Here is a 22261-nt window from a genome sequence, read left to right as displayed (position 1 = left end):
TAGGAAATAAGTGTTTTCCACATTAATGGTATTGCAGTGTGCCTAGATTTACTGGAATACTCTTGAAGGGGCTATGGAATCTTCCCAAAGTTCAGTTACCATTAGTGCTTAACAGTTATGTGATTTGTAAAGTAGCTTACATGATTACTGATTTGTAAAGTAGGTTTTAGGAGAAGAGCTGTGAATGTCATTACATAATTTATCCAAGGATGTTCTCGCTGTTTTTGCCAAATGTTTCCATATGCAAACTGAGGTCCTGATGTTGAGAAGCTAGTTCTCTCTGAGTTGGTTACAGTTGATTTTTATAAATCTTCATGGAATTTGATTGTCCCATGGTCAGAAATGTAGTTGTACTCATAATACTTACAAAATTATTTTTTTTGTTGTTTATTTGTTTGTTTGTTTTTAACAAAAACCACTGTGAAAATGTTCATAAATTTAATTGTAGATTTAAATAAAAGTGCAAAAGTGTTGTTTTTTGCTTGGATAGCTATCAGTTTTGGTTGCTTCTGTTTATTCAAGTTAACTAAATGAAAAATGTAATACGTTAGATAAATGTAAGACATGAGATACAGAAGGAATTGTCTTACCAGAATTTAAAGATTTCATTTTGTGAATAGGATGGTTTTCAAAAAGTTGAGGATTATTGTTGACTTTTTTCCAGCCATTCTCTCTGGTAGCAGGTCCAACTTAATCCACTATCTGTGCTTATAGTTTTGTGGCAGTAGAGCTGTGCTTACCTGAAGTCCATTATCAGTGAACAAGCCCTTATTCAAAGCCACACTGTACAAATATCAGCACAACCACTGCAGACACACACACACACACACACACACAGAGGTATACGCAGAAGCGCTTATAAACAGATGCCCACACACACACAGGATGCAGGAGGAGCAGTTCGTGAGATGCAAACATGTTTTGACCCAGGTTGTCGCTGTTTGTGAATACAGGCCATTTGAGGTTTAAGTGTACCACACTGAACTGCTCTAGCTTAGAGATGTGCTTGTCATACAGGCCTGAGCTGAGAGCGTCTAATTTGGTTAATTTATGAATCAACTATTTTATTAATATACACGATGACCATTAACAATTCATATCTGATAACTAGGCAGTAAATTCCTTTCCATTTTCAACCAGTCTTGGAAAAGCTGGAAATTTCAAATGTCATGAAAAATATCTGAACCCGTAAAACTGAGTTATGCTGATATTTAATGATATATTTTAATGATGTATGGATTTCATTGATATATTTTCAGACAGAATGGGAAGAGGATTAAAAATTACTATCAAAATTGAAACCAAGAAGTCGCTGCAATTGCATATTTTAAAATCTTTCACATGGGAAAACCTCTTATGTTCCTTCTGTGGAGTTGAAAGAAAAGGGGAAACAAAAGCACTCTGCATCACGTGACTGCATGAATGTGTGTTAACTTAATTTCTGAGAATGAGTTGGTATTGAGGGACAGTCATTATCAATGTAGGAATTTTCGAACAAATTCTTATCTCTTCCTGCCGTAGTCAGCCTGAAATCTATCCTTCCTGCAAATTCTGAGGAATATCATTTGCCTTTCCTATAAATGCAGAAAAACAATCTGGGCAAATAGATGTTGTTTAATGAATTTAGAGAAATATTGTATTTTGACTTCTTTGCACAAGTATAATTTAACACTAAAGCCAGCTACAGCTACATATAAGAAAAGCCAGAAATAGTTCAGCATTTTAGCTTAATGAGGTATTATGGATTATGTAACCAGTACTATTATGAAACCGTGTTATGGAACCAATTAGTGACTGATTGGCCACTACTCGGCCACTGTTCAGTTTCAGTAATTTTAATACACGTTTTTTATGTCACAGCGAGTATCTTAGCGCAAACGTGTGTAGGAATTTTCCATGCAGGCTTTGTCAGGATGCCGGGCTTGCAGTAACTTGCTAGTTTCAGTCAGACAGTCTGTGAAGTCTTCCATGTTACATGATTGATCAGTGACTACACCCCAGGCTAGCACCAGAGAGGAATTTGGAGGGTTAGCTGACTTTATAGAAATATGTTTGAACACATTTACTGATTTTTAAGCGCAGCATTGGCTGAGCCTAGCCTCTGTAAATTATGTTATTTGGTTATTCAAGCTTAAACATGTATAGTTGAATAGATCTGGTGGTTGAAAAATAAAGGATTAAAGTTGTTATAGTTTTGGTGTCAGTTTGGTAATCTCTTGCTGTACTCTGTAAATCTGTACTCTGTACGGCCAGAGATTAGAAAAGACAGTTGTAAAAATGAATAAATAAACAAAATTAATCATTTTAAAAGATTTAAAAAGCTTTTCATTTATTTGGTAAAATGTAGGTTTGTCCTTAACAATGTATGGATCATAGTAACCGTGCCACAGTTGCCAAGTGTGATAAGAGTGCCGCAACTGATGCTAACACATAGTTAGCCAGCTACACAGAGGAATGTCAGGTCCTGCCCAAACCTGCTTCAGCTTTTTATGTGTCCTGCCCATCCCTGTTTTCTTAGACGAGAAGCAAGAGAATCTAATGTTGTATGAGCAAGTCGGCGAGATGAGAAATGCTGTTTTCACTCAGAGAAAATGCACCACAGTTGTATGTGAAACACCTTTCCCTTTTATAACCAATGTCAGTCGTAGGACTTGATCAGTGTACAGTGCCTAACTTACCTCCAATTATTTCATCTGATCCAGGTCATAAGGTCAAGTTAGCTAAATGATGTGCATGTAACTGGTGTGTGCATTGTGGTGAGGTTTATTTTTTCTAGTGGTTTTATTACTTGCTAATTTTGCAGTGAGCAGCCTCAGCATGAAGAAATACAGTTATGCTTTTGCTGAATTTTGTCACCCACAGTCACATCTGTCTGAATTAGGGACTGCTCATGACATGCAGCGTGCACAGTCTAAACATGCGTGAGTGTGGCTGCTGCTGCAGCTATTTTAAGACAGTTTCATTCCATTCCGTCCATGTTCTATCACACTTACACAGAACTGTTTGACTGTCACGTGAGCACAAGACAGCTCATGTTTCACATTTGTTCAAGAGCCTCAAATATACATAACTACATCACAGTTCACTCACATGTTCTGTTTAGGCAAAGCCAATATTGTGCTTTGACACCTTTTCCATTTTTTCATGAGCCCACTTACTGTTAGTCAAGATCACAAAACACTTTTCGCTCATTTATGGACACAAATCAGTGTCCTCCGTCCCAGATTGTCAAATATCATTGTGTGTTGGTCACTTTGGTTGTGTGAAGCAGTTTAGTCTACATTGAGTGAAAATCCATGCTCCATGGTTCTGCGCCCTTTGATGGTAACATTCTCATCCTCTGCTTCTGTTTCAGTTACACTGTTGACTCGGTGTGAGTAAACGTAGCCCTCAGAGTTCTAATGGAGCTCTCTTCGTTGCAGTTTTGCAGGCCGTCGCACTGCTTTATGTGATTACGGACAGCATAAGATTTGCGTTTGATGGAGTTCTGGATGGTCTCTGAGGTGAAGTAATAGACCACAGGGTCGAAGCAGCAGTTGGTGACGGCGATGCAGAATGTGATGGGGTAGAGTGTCCTGATGACAGACTCAACGTTACATCCATTCAGAACTCTGCTTCGCACCAGAGTGTACAGAGCCAGGTTTATATTGTAGGGAATGAAACAGAAGCAGAAGATGAGAAGATGGACCACAATCATACGCATCACCTTGGACTTATTTAATTGGCCTCCGCGGTTGATGGTCTGAGGATCTCGTAAGGTCTTGAGGATCATTGTGGAGCAAGTGATGTTTATCACCAGAGGAATAAGGAAACCCACAGTTTCAATAAATACCACAACTTTTGACAACTTGGACTGCCATTGATTTTTGGTGAAGTTCTCAAAGCAGTAGTGTCTGTTGCTGTCTTCTCGTGTGTCCAGCTGAAAACCAATGGGGAAACTGACAGACAGCACCAGCACCCAGACGGCACAGCAAGCGATTTTAGCATTCCGCCGAGTCCGCACTGCCCTGGAGCGAAATGGGTAAACGATGGCCAAGAAACGGTCCACATTAATGCAGGTCAGAAAGAGGATGCTCCCATACATGTTTGTGTAGAAAAGAGCTACAGAAATCTGACAGAGGGGCTCACCAAAAGGCCAGTGTCTGTTGATGAAATAGAAGATGCGGAACGGCAGACTCAGGACAAAGAGCAGATCTGACACCATCAGGTTCATCATGTAAATGGTCGTCTCATTCCGCAGTTTGAGAGTACACACAAATATGTACATTGCGGCCATGTTGAAGAGTAGCCCGAACACAAAGACTATGCCGAAAGCAGAGCTGTACAGAGTGTACTTAAACTCATCATTAGAACAGGGGTTGGTCAGATTGGTCATGGTTCAGAATCGTGGGTACAGTGATGTCCTTTCGTATACAACATGAATGTTTTCAAAAAGTCAAAGCTGTTGTGTTTTTCCTTAAATAGATTAGAACACTGACACTTAGAACTTCTGACAACTTGTATTGTTTATCAAAATGAAGCTCTGGTTGTTTTTTTTTTTGTTGTTGTTGTTGCTTAAATCTCAAATGATTTGCGAAGAATATGCTGTCTTTTCCAAACTTTTTGGTAACTCTGTATGTATTGCTACATGTCCTGGAACACAGACATTCTCAGGCTTGTGAACACCCGCTCCAGAGATCACCCAGTTCAGTGTTCCATTTTTCCGTCTATTGGGATTCCAGTTGTCAGTTATCTTACGTGCTCCAGGGATAAGTCCTCAAAACTGGAGGTGTTACTCACACGATCCACAGCATTCCTGTTATTCCTGTCAAATTGTATAAAGTTCATCTAAAGATCATCCGCAAAACGGTGGGGAAATGGCACTTTTCTCCCGTGTGGGGTTTTTTTTTTCGTTTCTTTTTTTAAAATCCTGTGGAACTGTAGTCAACAGGCTGTCTTCTCGTATCAGTGCTGGTGGTAGAGTTGAATGTCTTTCAGCTGTTCTCTGTCCCTGACATGAGTAAGCACCAGTCTGCTGATGATGAGTTTTGACTGTGTGCAGAATTCCTGACCCAGGTCTGTGCACACAGTGGCTGAAGATCTCTGTCAGTACTCTGCTCCTCAGACTTACAGCACTTCACACACTGAAGCAGGAACTGAAATTGTCCTGAAAGGAGCTGAAATCTCTGTGGGGGGGGGAGGAGCTAAATCATGTGACCCACCCTTCCTCCACCACCCCACAGGACAAGTTTAATGTCTGGAGTTTCAAAATCACTGGTATTTTTTTCTGTTTTCATGCTGTTTATTTATGTCTCCATTTTATTTTTTCATTCAGACCCAGGCCAGTACCTGAGAGATTTAAATATAGACTCCTGCGTTATGGTGCTGAGTGAGAGAGGAAAAGTAGAGGCTATAATCTGTCCATCTGTGTGATAAATGTAATGTGATCTTTGGACTCATCAGTGACCCAAGACCACTGCCAGTACTTTACACTACTTTTTATTCAATGGGGTGTGTGTGTGTAGAAGTGCTTAATCCATGTGGATACGCTGATAGAGGAAAACCTAAGGAGTGGCATTCCAAAGGTCATCCAATAAAAGTCCATTGCCGCAGGCAGTCACATCTCATCAAAAGGGAGGTGTGCTTAATTCTTTTAGTTTTCACAAGAACCACATCTGTTAGTTTATGTGCTTATCAGTGTTAGTTGAACTGAGTGAGTTAACACTCAGCCTGTGTAGGCTCCTGTGTAGACTCTGAATATGAAAATATTAACTTATATTATTTGTGTTCTCTTAAGCATCATTAACTTGTACACAGAGGCAAATAGAAATCGACATATCTAGGTATTTAGCAGAAGTGGAAAGCACCTAAGCAGCTGAGCGGTTAAACACATGAGGGAAGTTAGTGAGGCAAATGTGTTGTGCAGATAAACAGGTGCATATGTTACAAGTTAAAGTGCAGCCATTGCTTAAGTACGCTTAATTAACTCTTGTCAAAGCATTTGTGCTTACATTCCAGAGATATGTCTCTGAAGATTATCAGTCATGCAGGTCTTTGGAATGTCCAGTACTAGTCAATCAAAGGCAGCTGAATTCACATTGTAGCCTTGAACATGGCTAGGCTGTGACATAGGGTTCTGCCTATGCTCTTGTCCAGTGTGTATCGAGGATGTGGCACCATAATTAAGTTGTGTTGATTGAGTCAAGTGCCTATGAGGATCTGTCCTGTGCTAGAACATGTGAACAGGCCATATGGAGACATTTCAGTTATTATACACAGTGCCCCTGTAATTCTCTCTGTCACACACACATATTGTAGATGGGCAAAAAGCACAGCTGTTTTTTTCCTATGGTGAGAGAAAGCCAACATCAGCGAAACGCAAGGATTTTGAATGTCAGAACTTTTTTTCTTTGCTTTTTGCTTTTTCATCATTTGTTTTGGCTATGTAAACCTTAAACTACTTTAAGTTCAGATCTGCTACTTTTTCTGCGTGTGTTTTTATGTTTTTCTGACATGCCGTTTTTGTCCTCTCAGGATTCGCCGATGTTTGAGTTGCTGCAACAGTCGCATGAAGAGGGTCCTGTGGAGCAGGCAGAGCCCCCCGCCACCCTCAACCAACCCCTGAAACACAACCACACTGCCGCTGATCTGTGAGTCACACCTTAAAACGCTACCCCACCACCATCAATCTGTGAGTCACACCTCAAAACACTACCACACTGCCACCAATCTGTGAATCACAACTCAAAACACTACCACACCGCCGCTGATCTGTGAGTCGCACCTAAAAAAACACTACCACCTCCGATCTGTGAGTGCACCTCAAAACACAACCCATGAAACACAGCCACACCACTGGATTTCTGTTGGCTACTGAACAGACAGCAACTTATGGCATTTTGAATGATTGATTCTGACCTTAAGCTGCTCTCATTATGTTTGAATGTTTCCTGCTATTCTTTATGAACTAGTAGAAATTCTTGGGGTTCACTATTTACACGGCGTTCACACATAAGCAGACTGGCAGCACTTTCAGTTCCTTCTCTGTATTGTTTGTATTTTACTGTGTCTTTCCTTTTTATTTTACTTGGTATTAATATTATGTGTCCCTCTTCTAAAAAATTATGTGTTCCTTTTTCCTGTAAACCACCTCTTAGCCAATGATTAGAAAGACCCATGTTCCAATAACGTTGTCAAGCAGCTTAGCAAAGTGAAAGAATGTAAACCAAGGATATTTGGGCTTTGTTCTCCTCTTAGCTCCCTACACCAGTGTTGCAGGGATTAGGCATTCCCAACTGCTGATAATGTGCAGCAGAGACTACATCTTGTATTTAAACATGAGTGACAGTTGAGGGGCCAGTACAATTTTACAGGACTGCCAAGAGATGCTAACATTTCAAATGACACAAAAATCTCAACTTTCGGATCTAACCGTGGAGAAAAGATTTAGATGGATCATTGATTTTATATGCTAGTTTTAAGTGTCTACATTCACTCGTTTACACAGAGTGTAGATAAAAATTATTTGAATAGTGTCAGGAGTGAGCTGCTGGTGAATTCTTATGGACCCTTAAGTCTTTGAATTACCAGAAGCTTACGTGTGTGTAGTCACAGGGGAAGGTGTGATGTAAAAGCACATTGTTCTAAGAGTGAATTCTAGCCAGCACTCTGTACGTTCTTTGACCTGGAGAACAAAGGAGTGAGCATAAAGAGAAAATGAATCAGTGTAGTGAACATACAGAGAAAATGAATCAGTGTTTAAGAATCAGCTTCTCTGAGCACTGCCCCTCTGAACTGAGGCCTTCCTGGGTTTGATTTCATGATAATATCTGTATATCTGCCAAGAAGCTCAACATGCAGGTATGGCTCAAAGCATGGTCTCAATGCCAGATCATTTAATTATGCAGTGTATCCTTATTCATTATGTTTTGTTTTGTTTTGTTTTGTTTTTAGGGGTTTAAACAATTGTCATTTTGCATTAGTCACGTGTTTCTTTTTCCGCTGAAACAGAATACTCAAGTGATAGCTCATTGTGCAAGTTCAGTTTTCTTGTCCTGATTTTCTGGAAGATGAACTTTACCTTTGCATTACCGGGCCCTCCAGTTTAATGTTGTGTGCAAGTGATTATGCGAATGATTATGCGAGTGATTACGCGTGAGATGGGTGAGGTTGAGGACAGTTTGATGTTGTGTGCGAGTGAGTGTGCGAGTGATTATGCGAGTGATTATGCGAGTGATTATGCGAGTGATTATGCGTGAGATGGGTGAGGTTGAGGACAGTCTGATGTTGTGTGTGAGTGATTATGCATGAGATGGGGGAGGTTGAGGACAGTCTGATGTTGTGTGTGAGTGATTATGCATGAGATGGGGGAGGTTGAGGACAGTCTGATGTTGTGTGTGAGTGATTATGCATGAGATGGGGGAGGTTGAGGACAGTCTGATGTTGTGTGTGAGTGATTATGCATGAGATGGGGGAGGTTGAGGACAGGCAGTGTGTGCTGCTGTGCTCTTAGTGATGTCAGATGCTTTGACCAGAGGTTTCCAGTTAAGCATGCCAGTTAAAATGTGAGTGTCGGCATTTCTGATCTGATAACTGGTTTAATGCAAACTACACACACTCTTTCTGGGCAACACACTTTTGAAAGACCCACAGGTAGATCAAGGTAGATATTTCTCTCTTACAAATGTGTCTATCTTGGTGCAGTGTAAATTTAGCAGTGACGTTCAGCATGGGGTGTGGTGTGAATGTTTTTTGTCACCATGTTTTCTTTCTTACCAGAAACTTTAATTGTTTTGTAGATACCTCTCCCCAGTGCGGCCTACCCGGCAGACCCCTGCCACAGCCTGTGACAGCCCAGTTGTTACACAGCCCCAGGCCCAAATGCCAAAACCTTTCAAATCCAACTCACTCAGCCTCTTCTACAAGAAATGTGCGTATATGCTTTCAGTGATGGGCCTACAGTAACTCTGGGTGTATAACTGACTCGCTCTGGTTTGTCACAGAATGTACCATCACCTCAGTGGTGTTTTATAAACTTAAATTATTGCCATGTATGCATGTGTGAACTGCAGTACATCTCTGTTCATTTTATAATACATTTACATACCGAAAGCTGATATGAACCTCATTTCCAGAATCTCAGCAGAACAGTAGATGAGTGTTTATATCACGATAGAAATCAAAGCAAGGCTGTACTATATGGGACCTGACCATCAGTCTGTCCTACAGTGTATAGGATGGCTTACATTCGCCTGAACAAGCTGTTCTCTGCTCTACTGAGTGATCGGCCTGAGCTGGAGCCTGTCATATGGACCTTGCTGGAGCACACCATGCAGAACGAATATGAGCTACTCAGAGATCGCCATTTAGACCAGGTACACACTCCCTACAGAACACAGTCTAACACTCCCTTCCCTTCTTCACTAGCATAAAACATAAGAACAGCAAGCTAAAGTCACAGAGCACACTCAGTAGTTGGCACAAGAGCGCACTAAAGTTACAAAACTCAGATGATGTAATCTGTAATGTAATTTTCCTCATTCTGTATATTCTGTATATTCACTTCACACACACGAAACCGTTCCCCAGTTTCACCACTATTTCTGTCACAAACTCGCCGCTGTGGGGGTTCAGTTAATTAAATAACTTTACTTGGTTTATCAAATCAAAATAACTCTGATATCTACATGTTCTTGTCTGATTTGCTGCTGCTCTGCAATCAAAGTAGAATTACTTTTCAGTAAAAGGAGAAATGTCCCCGCTCTTCTCTCCTTTGTCCCGCCACTTTCAGCAGTTCCACTGCAGCCCATAGAAAATGAATGGCATTCAGTGCTGGTCATGAAAAGTTTGTGGACGAGTGAGTCCGATGTCAAACACACACTTTGAGATGCGAGCTGCCGGTAGATTTAATACCTAAAGAAGGAAAATTTCATATTTACTGTGGTTGGATATTAGCCTCAGATTTGAGCTTTTGTGTATTTATAATCTGTAACAGTATTGACCCCTAGTCATAATCCCAAAACAAAGAGCAGCCCAAACTGTATGCAGATGACGAGCTGAGCTCTTCATTTATTCGCGGTCTTCTTAAACAGCTAGAACTAGTCCACAGTCTGGTTCTCTTTTACCTGCCAAGCAAGAACACTACTACTGTCTCCACTCAGATCTGGAACATAGAAACCAACCTGCTGACATTTGGCATGTCCATAAGAGACTCCTCAAACCTGAGGGTAAATCATGACATCTAAAATTTAGTTGGTAATGTTTTCAATTTCCTTTCCAGCTGATGATGTCAGCCATGTATGCGATATGTAAGGTGAAGAATGTCGACCTGCGCTTCAAGACGATCGTCACAGCCTACAAAGACCTGCCAAACACCAGTCAAGAGGTAAACAAGCATCTGATTGTAAAGAGTTAGGTTAACACACACTTTCACTGAAGCATTATCCACAGGTCCCTGGTGTGAAATTGAGAATCACACCTAGAGTAGCATGTTTACATTTACATTTAGTCATTTGGCAGACATTTTTGTCCAAAACAGCTTACAAAAGTGCATAGTAAAAATTTGTTCTCTAAGCTTTAATATTAAGATAGTGTGTTGCCAGCAATCATTTTATACTTCAGCCAGTTTTGTTGGAACCTCCATTGAATTTGACTGTTCCCTCTGTCCTTTGTCTTTGAGACCTTCAAGCGTGTGTTGATCAGGGAGGGGCAGTATGACTCCATCATCGTCTTCTACAATCTTGTGTTCATCCAGAAACTGAAGACCATCATTCTGCAGTATTCCTCACCTCGGGTAGTGTCAGCCTCCACAGTTTTGTTTTGTCGTCATCTAGTGGCCCTGAATATAAATGCATAATCTCCAAAGAACTAGCCAGACCCTCGTGTGGGTGTTTATGACACTGGTGAACTGTACTGTACTCTGGTCATAGTGATAGGCTAATGATCTGGTTTGTACTCTCTGTGTGGATTTTCAGGCTGCTGCAGTTATTATGTTTGATTGGAACAGTTTTGTAGGTGACCATGAGAATGTTCTTGGCTGTTTCACTCACAGTGTTGATGTGTTTCTGTTAGCCACCACCCCTGTCCCCAATACCTCACATCCCCTGCAGCCCTGGCTACAAATACCCCAACTCTCCCCTGCGCCTACCCGTCAGCAACAACGTCTATATCTCCCCTCTTAAGAGTAACCGCATGTCCCCGGGGGTCATGACCCCACGATCCAGGTCAGCACTCACTTTTGGAATTCTTAAAACATTGTATCTTTGCTTTTTCTAATCTAACACTGGAACTGTCTCTGTCCCAGTTGACGCAACACCTCGCCCGTGATTTTGGCTCTTAACATGTTCACACATCCACGGTGATGTTAGAACTATAAATAAAAAAATACTCTAAAGAGATTTACTCTGTAGCGCAAACATCAAAATCGTATTGTGTTTGTTTTGGAATAAAAACAGCATTATTAGTACACCAATTTATTCTGCTCGTAGACTGATGCTAAAAAGCATTCAATTGCACATTAAACCACTTGAAGAGCTAAAATGTGACAATAAAATACGATTCGTAGACTTTAGTGGCTTTATGCAAAGCATTAACATACCTAAAGCAAAACAGGAAGCCCCTTTAATGATCACACATCTATAGTCATGAGTCAGTACAGGAATAATTTTAAATTGATATATGTAAAAATGAAGTTTACAATTAAATAGGGGTTTTCTTTCATTTATGCTTGATATATTTTCTTGTGGTCTCTTTCCTCAGGTTTCTTGTTTCGATTGGAGAGTCTTTTGGAGTAAGTGCTCTGTAGTGCCTGAAGCACATGCTGTTAAGGATTATCATTGCTGTTATATATTATTAATGGCAAATTAATAAATATTAACTTCATTAATAATTTCTGTTCCTTTATGACAGACGGGCGATAAATTCCTGAAGATTAATCAAATGATGAGCAGTTCTGACTGGTCACTGAAAAGGAGTTCAGAAGGAGGCTCTGGGCCCAAACCATTAAAGAGATTGCGCTTTGACACTGATGGACAGGACGAAGCTGATGGAAGGCAAGTTATTTTGTCTTAGGGCGCGTCCATTAGCTGATACTGGCATCAAGCATGACTGACGTATGCCTGGGTTAAGCTCTGTCTGATGTATTCCTGGGTTAAGCTCTGTCTGATGCATGCCTGGGTTAAGTTTGTAGTATTAGGTCATTTACATAGTTAGAAACTTTTGTATTGTTCACTGTTGACCGGGGAGAGGAGTGGAATAAAAGGGAGAGTTCTGGAGTGATGTGAGTGTGTCAAGTAGTCTATTGTGTCTCTCGCTCTACATAAGGTTTATCATTATACCAAAAACAATAGAACATGTTGTCAGAAGTGTAGGAATACGTACCTGATATATATTTTTTACATACTCCAGTGAAGTTTCATCTGAGTCCACAGAGGGAAAAACAGCGTCTCCTGTAAACAAACAGAGTTAACGAGGTTAGCATAAGCGAACGTTACGGCATGAGAATATGAGTCTGTTTCAAGTCCCACTGCCAGAGAAATTCGCATTCAAGGCTAAAGATGAGCCCAAATGAATCAAATGCTTCGAAAGGTTTTGGATTGCATCAGGATTGGAAATGCAGACGAAAACCAACTGAATGCACGGATCTACACAATGGGGGAAGAGGCAGAGGATATTCTGACTTCTGAAGCGAGCAAATGCAGCACGGTCAAGAGCAGGTTCCACACTCACTTCATAACAGTAGACAAAGCAAATTGCTGTTTAATTCAACCTCAGTTTTCTCTGTCAGAAAGGCTGGGCAGCTCAGCAGCTGGTTTCATGAAAAAGTTTCCAAGACTCTTCCTCTGCCTCTTAGATGCACTTAGGGCTTTTCGTGTAGATTCAGGTGATTTTTCAGGGGCAGCAGTGTCACCTGGCATGACAGAAAGAGATTCCACCTCTCTGACTACTCTGGCTTTGATGACCAGAATCTCTTCTTGACTCATGTGCTGAGTGCAAAAGCGTGCATCAAGCATTGTTGCCATGTTGATCAGTAGTAGCTCACTGTTGAATAGTTGAAGAACAGGCTTGAGGCATGACACAGTGACATTTTCAGAAGAGAGAGCAGTTGTGAAATCAAGGAGAGGCCCTAGTGCCTTACTCACAGAACCAAGGACATCAATGTCCTGCCATGTAGACACCAGATGCCTGGTTAACCTATCACCAGCTAAGACTTATGTGATGGCCTTCTCTTGTTCAAGCGGTCACTGAATCATATTTTGGCTTGATCCCCATCGTGTTTGAGATTCCGTCAGTAGTTTATGCTGAGGAAGGCCAGTTTCCTCTTGAGCATCTTTGAGTGCCCACTGCCCTTTCCAGCTGTGCAAGAACCTTTTTACAAACTTCCACAGCTTTGTCATCCCTCATGCTTCTCCCTGCATTAAAAAAAAACAAAAAAAAAACAGTGAATGAGAGTTCAGTTAAATATTAATGTCATCATAATCTTAAATACACACGGGACATACGTATATAATTTCTTATGTCTGTGCCATGTGTCTGTTTTAATATCTTTTTTTGTAATGTATTACTTTTCAAAATGTATAGTTATATGACTGTGGGCAGCACAGGAAGTTTTCTCTGAAGAACATCAAAGATTAAGCTCATTAAGCTCATGCATGCTTAACATGCATGCATGAATACACTGACATTAAGAGAGAGAGACTTGGAGAGAGCAAGCTTACCAGTAGCAATGTGTAGACAATGGCCAAACCATGACAGTCTTGTCCACTTGTTCAATTGCTTTCACCACGTTAGCTCCACTGTACGTTGTCAGGCACACCTGTTTCTCCTCGTCTAGGTCCCATGCTTGAAGAAACTGCTTCGAACCACTCGCAAAGTTCTGCACATGTGGTCACCTGGGGGGAAAAAACTTGTTTTGAGGCAACAGCTGTACAAACTCTAGACAGTGGTTATGTAGTGGACCGTGAGGCTAATGTATAGCTCCGTCACTTGCCCACTCCGCATCTGTGGACAGCGTTGTTTGTAACCTACTGTGACACTCTTCGTTCATAGCTGGCATGGCTGTTTTTGAAAAATATTTCCTTAATGGCATGTTGCATCTGTGGTCCATTTTCTGGATCATTAGCCTGAATCCCTCCTTGTCAACACTTCGGATTGGCAACATGTCTTTGGCTAAGTAAAAATGCTACGGTTCCGTCAGTTCGTTCCAGTGTTTACTTTTTTTTTATCACAGGGAGTGGCACTGGCAAACGTGCTGGCAATACCCTTCAGGGTTAAAAGAGTTTGCTTAGTGTTACTTGTTGCTGCTTTCTCCTCGCGCAACTTCTGGCTTTGCTCATATTCTGGTCGGTGTTTTTGCTTAAGGTCTTGGAACACATTTAATGTGTTTCCACCCTTTGTTAATATGGGTTTTTGAACAGGAGCTTTGAGGGCGACGGCTACTGTCAGACTGAGCTGGGAAGAAGCTTATTATGTTCAATCCAGAGTACAGTGAAATATATGACATGACAGTTAAACTGTATCACTAATATTCATTTGTGGAGTCAAACTGGATGGGTCCTAAGAGTTTCTGGTTGGTATTTGTGTTTATTTCAGTCACTAGCACAGACATCCCACCCTGCAAAAACTCATTTCAGGGAGATAGCATCGTTTTTTTTATTCTATTAGAACCTCAAGCAAGTCTACAGGGAGTTTGGCCTCATCATATAGGACATCAATAGAGTAGCTCCCTTGCAGCTAGCCAGCTAGTTTAAATAACATTAGCTATGCTAATGAACGAATGACACCTTTTAAACTCACCTCACCCTGTCTTTTACAGTGATTTAACCCATCATGGGCAAAAGAAAAGTCACTGTTGCAAACAGTGCAGCGGGCAACACTGTCATTATTTCTGACCCCTATTAGGCAGGGGTACACTTTAGTGTAGTCTTGGTTGAAGTGTGTTTTATATTTTCTTTTTTTTGGAACACTGCCATGGCGCTGCCATGCAAGACACTAAACTGAACTGATGGACAATGAAAGAGAGAGATTGGTCGACTGACAAGTCCGCCCACGGAGAAAACTGATTGGTCTTTCTTTGTGCTAAGTAGACCTATCAGGATGTCCTGTCTTTTACTCTCTCGCTACATCTGTCACTCGGTCTCTCTCTCAGTCACTATCTCTCTCCCTCGCCCTCTCGCTCGCTCTCAAAAATATCGATATTGGGGATATTGTATATAATTTGTGGGCACTATAAATATGCGGGAGGCTCCCGGAACTTCTGGGAGAGGTGGGATGTCTGCTAGCAAAATTAGCCTGCTACCTAACATTAACTCTAGGTTAGTATAAGTTATGGTAACAAATAACGCTCTCAACTGCATTATTGGAACAGCTTTGTTTTTAAATGAAAAAAGATGTTGAGTGTGAACTAGGGATGGGCATTTCAAGCAAAAATTCTATTCAATATTCACTAAGAACTATTTGACCATTCCTCGAAGATCGCCAGAGTTTGCACCATATGACAGAGTATGAGGGCCACATTGAGGGAGAGAAAATTCGGAGATTTCGAGAATAAGGTCGTAATATTACAAGAATAAAAATCATAATTTTACCATAAAAAAATCACAGTATTACAAGAATAATTGTACGAGGAAAAAAGTCATAATAGGCTATTACGAGAATAAAGTCGTAATTTTACGCTATGTGTTATTTTAGAGGGGAAATATCAGAAGAGCTGCCAGCGTTAAAATGAGGAGCATGGAGCATCTTGTAAAGTTATACTTTAGTTTTCAGAAATAACGAAATACATAATCTTTTGCCGTATCAGCACCACATTATCATAAGAATCAGGACTTTGAAAAGATTGTGGAAGAAACTGTATTTTGTTATTTTTGAAACCTCCACTCAAGTATAACTTCAAGATGCCCCACCTTCCTCATTTTAACACAGGCAGTAGGCTTCTCTTCTGATATTTCCTCTCTAAAATAACACGTAGCCTAAAATTATGATTTTATGTGACTCTCTTGTAAAATCATGACTTTATTCTAGTAATATTACAACCTTATTCTTGAAATCTCAATTTTACTTTCCTCAATGTGGCTCTAAATACTCCATTGTAGCACTGCACCTCATTTTCATTTATTTTTTTGAAGGAGATCCACACAACTTTTTTACGGCTAGTCGTCATGCGGCTTTGCATGTTTCTCCTGTTTCTGCAGTAGCATCTAATCTTGCAGTGCCACACACGTTTTACCGGTGCCTGGTAGAAACGGGCTCTTCTTTTTTTGTTGTTCAATGGCAGTTGGCAAACAGCTTTTAGGTGCATTACCACCACTTTCTGGTGGTAGTACACGTTAATTACTACCAGGCGCCGGTAAAAACAAGGGAAAATGTATTTTTTTAAGATGATTGTCGCGAAACTATTTGACTTTTTATAATTGAATGACTTGAAAATTCGAAAATCATGACCCATCCCTAGTGTGAACAGAGCCTAACTTTGTTTAGCTACCAATGTTAGATACTAACATTTAACTCAGTTATGTTAGTAAGTTAGCTAGGTTAGCAATTTCCTTAAATGTAAAATAGGCTATCATTAGCTATCTTCTCTCTGTCTGCTATCGGTATTGTTAACATCCACAAGAATTACTGCCTAACTAAAAAAGTTTACACTTTATTACAACTTTATTCTTTGAGGCTTACCCCATCGATGGTAATATCCAAATATCCAGACAAGACAGCTGTTTGATTAGCTTGACAATGACCATCTGTCAGACACCAATCACACAAACGTTCGTCCAAACACTGTTTGTTGATTGGTAGGTCATTCCTGTTGCAAGCTAACCTTTCCTTTCAAGATCAAGCCACTTCTTTTTTTTTTTTTTTTTGGTCAGCGCATTGAATCCTCACTGTTTTTATGTTCATTCTGATATGTATGAATTATTAATTCAGCTTAAGGCGGTCCACAAAAAAAATTAGGTGCAGCGCCTAAGCCAGGGGTCCCCCAACCTTTTTTAACTGGTGACCCCACTTTAATGTCACAAAACTCTAGTAACCCCAATCATTCACAACACAGATATGTTTTGATTTGTATGGGCTACTTTGAAATATTATGTTACGAGTCAAAGTTCATTTTACACCTTTTATTTATCTTACCCTGGTTTATGAGATGGTTGGGCCTGCACATGCACTGCAACCTGTCAAAGTTCAGTAGGAGAAAGAGCGCATCTCACCTCTGCAGTCTCATCCAGTTGGGAACTGTACTTTGGCTTCATGCACACAAGTGCACTAAATCCGGCCTCACACAAATGCGTGCTTCCAAAAGGAACCAAGACTTTTGGTGCACACAGTGCGATCTCTGGGTACTCTTCCCTTACTCCAAACCAGAATTCCTCCACAGTCACTATCAATCCCTGATGTGTTCTGTCACATGATAGTTTGTAACTTTTAAGTTTGTTTGGTTTCACGCTCTTGCTGCATAGTACGTTTCCATATAGGAGACATTTAGGCTTTATCTTGTTGTTTTTCATTACACTGGTAAATACGTGCTGCAGGAATAATTCATCATATTTTCGCATTCTTTTTGATGGATGTTTCTCAGGTGCACTTACAGATGTCATGGGGGTTGCAGATGGGCGAAGAAACCTCTCCATTTTGAAGATGTTTCCTGTTCTAATACGTTTGATTTTCTATCCTAATTCATTTGTTTTGCTAAATTTGTGTGCCCACTTCGATTTGATTTGAATGTTACGTAGCTTGGTCAAGCATGGTTACATCTGTTAGACAGGCCGCCGAGGTCATTAACAAGTTTATTTTAACTCGATTTTTATGCAGGAGGATATGATTAGTTGGTTAATTGTGCTTAATGTTATTTTTAAATTTAATGTTTACATATATTTTTGTATGGTTCAGTTGTAAAATATTTCAGGCGACCCCATTTGAATTTCAGGCGACCCCAAGGTTGGGAAACGCTGGCTTACGCCTTCCTGTGGTAGGGAAAACCCTGTGTAACTATCGTAGGAAAAAGGAACATTATGCCAGAGTGTGCCAAGCTAGAAAGGTCAATGAGGGAAATGTTGCCCTACTGACTGAAGATGTGGAGGACAGGGTTGCATTCCTTGGCTCACTGACTGTCGATGCAGATGAAGGTCCATGGATGACAGAAATAAAAATGGATCACTGCAGCACTGAGTGTAAAATAGACGCAGGGACAAATTTAACGGCAGTGCCAGAGACTGTGTGCAGTCAGGACCAGCTCAGTAGACTGGGAAGATCATCAAAGGTCTTAAAGGGACCAGGAGGAATGCCATTGACTGTAATGGGGAAATTCACAGCCACTCCTAGACACATTTCCCTCTCCCACCAAAGGTAAAAGAACAAAACAGCATGGAACAACAGGGAATCATTTCAAAAGTTGAACAGCCAGGTGAATGGTGCGCACTTATGGTGGTGGTACCCAAGCAAGCACGCAGGGTGAGATTGTGCACAGACCTCACGGAACTGAACAAATTGGTTATAAGGGAGAGGCATCCACTTCCCTCAGTACAGCACACATTGGGACAGCTGGCAGGAGCCAGAGTGTTATCAAAGCTGGATGCTAATTCAGGGTTCTGGCAGATTCCATGTTCCAAAGTGGAACACCGTTCATAACACCGTTTGGATGGTGGTGTTATAATTGCTTGTGCATTGGAATTTCCTCTGCTCTAGAGCACTTCCAGAAGTGCATGGCACAAATCTTCAAGGGTCTGCAGGGCATTTTGTGTCAGATGGATGATGTGATCATCTTGGGAGCCATCCAACAGCAGCATGTTGAGAGGCTACGCATGGCGTTGTCACAACTCCAGGAGGCCGGGGTTACACTCAGCGAAAAATGTGACTTTTCCAAGAGCAAAATCAAGTTCCTGGGGCAGGTCATCGATCAACAGCAAGATCAACAGCAGCAGCAGGGCCAAACGACTGAGAGCCGATACCCATCCAGAGAGAGAAGGGCCCCAGGGTACCTAAAGGACTTTGTTTGTGCTCGTAGGTAGAGATACCAAGAACTGAGTGGGCCACACTCAGTAGAAGGGCTGGGCTGTCTACCCCACCTTTCTTAAAAAAAAAAATAAAAATAAAAAATATTGAAATGGTGTTGAAGAAAAAAAATGTTTAGGTAAATGAGTTATTTTGTTATTATTGTTGAGTTCAAAATAGCAACAAGAAATGAAAATACAGGAAACAGAGGTTGAGTTGAGCTACAGGTTGAGAAACTGTTTATTTAACTCATCTCCCAAGATGGAAAAAAAAACACTTTGTCTTAGAGAGGGGGATGCAGTATTAGGTCATTTACATAAAGCGCTTTCAGTCCAGGGGAACTTCATAGTTCTTCGAACTGTTGGAGGAAGTATCCCCTTTTTTGTGTATGCACTGCAGGAACTGAGGATGCGTCTGGGACGCCCCACGACGAAACACAACACATGACGCAAAAAGTCGTGATATTGACTGAATGGCCAGATGCATTAATGTTTTTTTAGTACACAATGTGATAGGCCTACTTATATCAAGAAAACCACAGTTTTCATCCAAACAGTTTATTCCTTCATTAATATTTGTTACGACTGGCTCAAACAAAGCAATTAAAGAAAGAGAAAAGAGTGTCTAAGGGAATATGGAGGCGTGAAGGTTGGCAGGGGATATGTGTGCGTGCACATTCTTACATTTCCACAGCATTTTGTAAACATGTTTATGTTCGCTCCATAGAGATAAGAAGTTGTTCAGTGATGAAGGCGCTTACCCGATGTATATTGAAACATCTTTGACTAGTATAACTGCTACGCAGACGTAGTGGGCAGCACAGTGCGAACACGGCAGTCTGTCACTCGCACTGCGCAGCAGTCTATAGACAATACATTGGACTCGTAATTATTATTCTGTGCTATTGAGTGTGAAAATCCGTGCGAGTTAGTGAGATTCAGTGTAATGACAAATGTTGAAAATCCATGAAGCTTGCCTGCAGGGCTTCAAACCAGAATTTTTTTTCAGTCGGTTTGTTGTGAGCTGAATCAGTGTGTTAATGTTTCTGGTTTTGTGGTCCACCTTAAAATGATAATTTCCGAACCGGTTTGAACCAAATGAAATACCGAATAGTAAAGTTCCATGTAGGGCTGTGTGATATGACAATATGAAGCATGTGACCCGCGAAGCAAAACTCAAACTTTTATACATTTAGGCTTTTTCTGTATGCACGAATGAAGACATGGGTTGTTTATGCCAGGTCAAACGAAAGAATGAAAAAATAACATTATTAACAGGTTACCATTATTTCAAATAAATGTTTCTGTTCTGTTATATAAAAATTTTAAGGTTCTGGTTTCGTTTTTGTTCCTAGTGAAATATCGATTGTTTCTGGTTTTCGTTTTCATTCCCTGAACCGGTTCAAAGCCTTGTTTGACCGCTGTGCTTTCCACACCACATCAAAGACAACTTCCCAAATGTAACACAAGATTCTGTCACACTTGCATAATATTGATTACAACCAATCAAAGATGAGCGCTGCGAAGTGCTCTAGAATCTTTGCGCACAGTTCTGATGGCGGGGAGAATATTTTAACAGGAGTGGGCCAGACAAAAAACCATCGCATCAGTCAGCTTCATTAAGCAGGAAAAAAAAATAGTAATAAAGGCAGTCACGAGGGGCACCGAGGCCTCAGTGGCCAGTGAACATGCGATTTTCAAAGGGGCATCAAGGCCAGAGAGAGTGGCCGTCATGCGTCTGTGAAATTCTCTGCTTGGGTTAAGCTCTGTCTGATGTATGCCTGGGTTAAGCTCTGTCTGATATATGCCTGGGTTAAGTTTGTAGTATTAGGTCATTTACATAGGTTGGAACTTTTGTATTGTTCACTGTTGACCAGGGGGGAGGAGCAAAATAAAAGGGAGAGTTCCAGAGTAACATGAGTGTGTCAAATCGTCTGACGTGTCTCTCTCTACATAAGGTGTATTGTTGTACCTAAAACAATAGAACAAAGTTATGTCTGATGTATGCCTGGGGTAAGTTCTGTCTGGCGTATGTCTAGGTAAAACTCTGTCTCACGTATGTCTGGGATAAGTTCTTTGGTCAAGGGCATGGCAGAGAGCTACGAATTTAATCATATACATATTCCTGTAGGTCCTGGCCTGCTCAGGAACCCGGTCTCAGACCATTTGACTATGGAACATTTAATGTTTTTGAGTTTAGAATAGTCTTATTCCACCCACCAGTACTAAAGACATGAGACTGACTGCATCTCTCCATATTTATTTCTGCAGCAAACCCAGCAGTGAGTCTACGCTGATCCAGAAGTTGACAGAGATGAGTGAGTTCCTCAGAATTGAAACAGTCCAGTGTCACTTTGCTCAAAGCTCGGGTTAGGGTTACACTAACCGCTCTGTCTCTCCTCCTTATCAGGGTCAGCACGGAGCCGCATGCAGGAGCAGAAGATGAAGGAGGAATCCAAGACCGAGGACACGGAACCATAAGGCAGTGTGGGATCAGAGGAAATGTTCCTTTATTTCACTGACCTCCTGAACAGACCTATGTACTTTGGTGTACATTTTACATTTTTTTATTCTGTTCTGAAGTTGTTTTAGTATTTAAATAATGGCAAACATTTTATTTCTTTTTATTTTTTTTGTCTTGTGCTGTGATTATGATTATGATTTCAAAAGCAGCATGTGCGAGTACCACTACACACTCTCAGACAGGTGTGTGGAATGTCTTGTTTGATAACTTATCGCTTTTAATGTAGTTTTTTTCAGTACTTTAAATTTCCAGCAGAAATTCATTTACCGCATTCATTCAACAGTTCTTACTGTTCCGTCATCATGGATGTAAAATATTTTCTCTCCTCTTTGAAATCATTACAATAATGAGTCTGACTGTCAAGGTAGGGCCTTTAGATTTATATCATCCTAAATGTCTGGCCTTTCTGATGTGTCTCATCTCTGCCCAAACACTGGCCACATGAAGTAGTTTTTGAAAAAAAGTCCATTTCTGGTAATGGAAAGGACTTAAGTAGTGATTAAAAACTGAGAGAAGGTGTGTAAGTGATTGAATGAGTGAATGAGTTTACATAAAAAAATTTTAGTCTAGTTCAGTTTACAAATTTATTGATTGCTAAAGATTAAGAAGCCCATGGTTCTTAAAACTCGTCTCTAACTTGAAATGTGTTGTCACTGTGTTCAAGTTAGAGAAGAGTTTTTATTTTCCCTGCCGTTGTCATCATATTTTGACAAGTGACAAGTATTCTGTGGTCCAAAGCCCTGTATACTCTACACTGCCAGCAGTGTACTCCTGTGAC

General features: G+C 40.7%; 2 protein-coding genes across 2 annotated transcripts in view; one reads left to right on the top strand and one right to left on the bottom strand.

Annotated features, from left to right (window-relative positions):
• rb1 (retinoblastoma 1) overlaps positions 1–21440 on the top strand; it is a 47958-nt gene extending 26518 nt beyond the window's left edge. The window contains exons 18-27 of the mRNA XM_030781697.1: positions 6514–6629; positions 8778–8908; positions 9208–9353; positions 10259–10363; positions 10658–10771; positions 11050–11201; positions 11737–11767; positions 11887–12029; positions 21231–21277; positions 21370–21440. Of these exons, the coding sequence (XP_030637557.1) occupies positions 6514–6629; positions 8778–8908; positions 9208–9353; positions 10259–10363; positions 10658–10771; positions 11050–11201; positions 11737–11767; positions 11887–12029; positions 21231–21277; positions 21370–21440 (1056 nt within the window). The remainder of the gene's footprint in view (positions 1–6513; positions 6630–8777; positions 8909–9207; positions 9354–10258; positions 10364–10657; positions 10772–11049; positions 11202–11736; positions 11768–11886; positions 12030–21230; positions 21278–21369) is intronic.
• Positions 3356–4375, bottom strand: lpar6b (lysophosphatidic acid receptor 6b). Its single transcript, XM_030781656.1, has one exon. The coding sequence runs from the start codon at positions 4373–4375 to the stop codon at positions 3356–3358; it is 1020 nt and encodes a 339-aa protein (XP_030637516.1).
• Positions 21441–22261: the final 821 nt, after the last annotated feature.

The sequence above is a fragment of the Chanos chanos genome, chromosome 8 (genome assembly GCF_902362185.1).
Source record: "Chanos chanos chromosome 8, fChaCha1.1, whole genome shotgun sequence".
Lineage (NCBI taxonomy): Eukaryota > Metazoa > Chordata > Actinopteri > Gonorynchiformes > Chanidae > Chanos > Chanos chanos.
The sequence above is the reverse complement of the archived record's forward strand: the minus strand, read 5'-3'. Positions and strand labels throughout refer to the sequence as shown.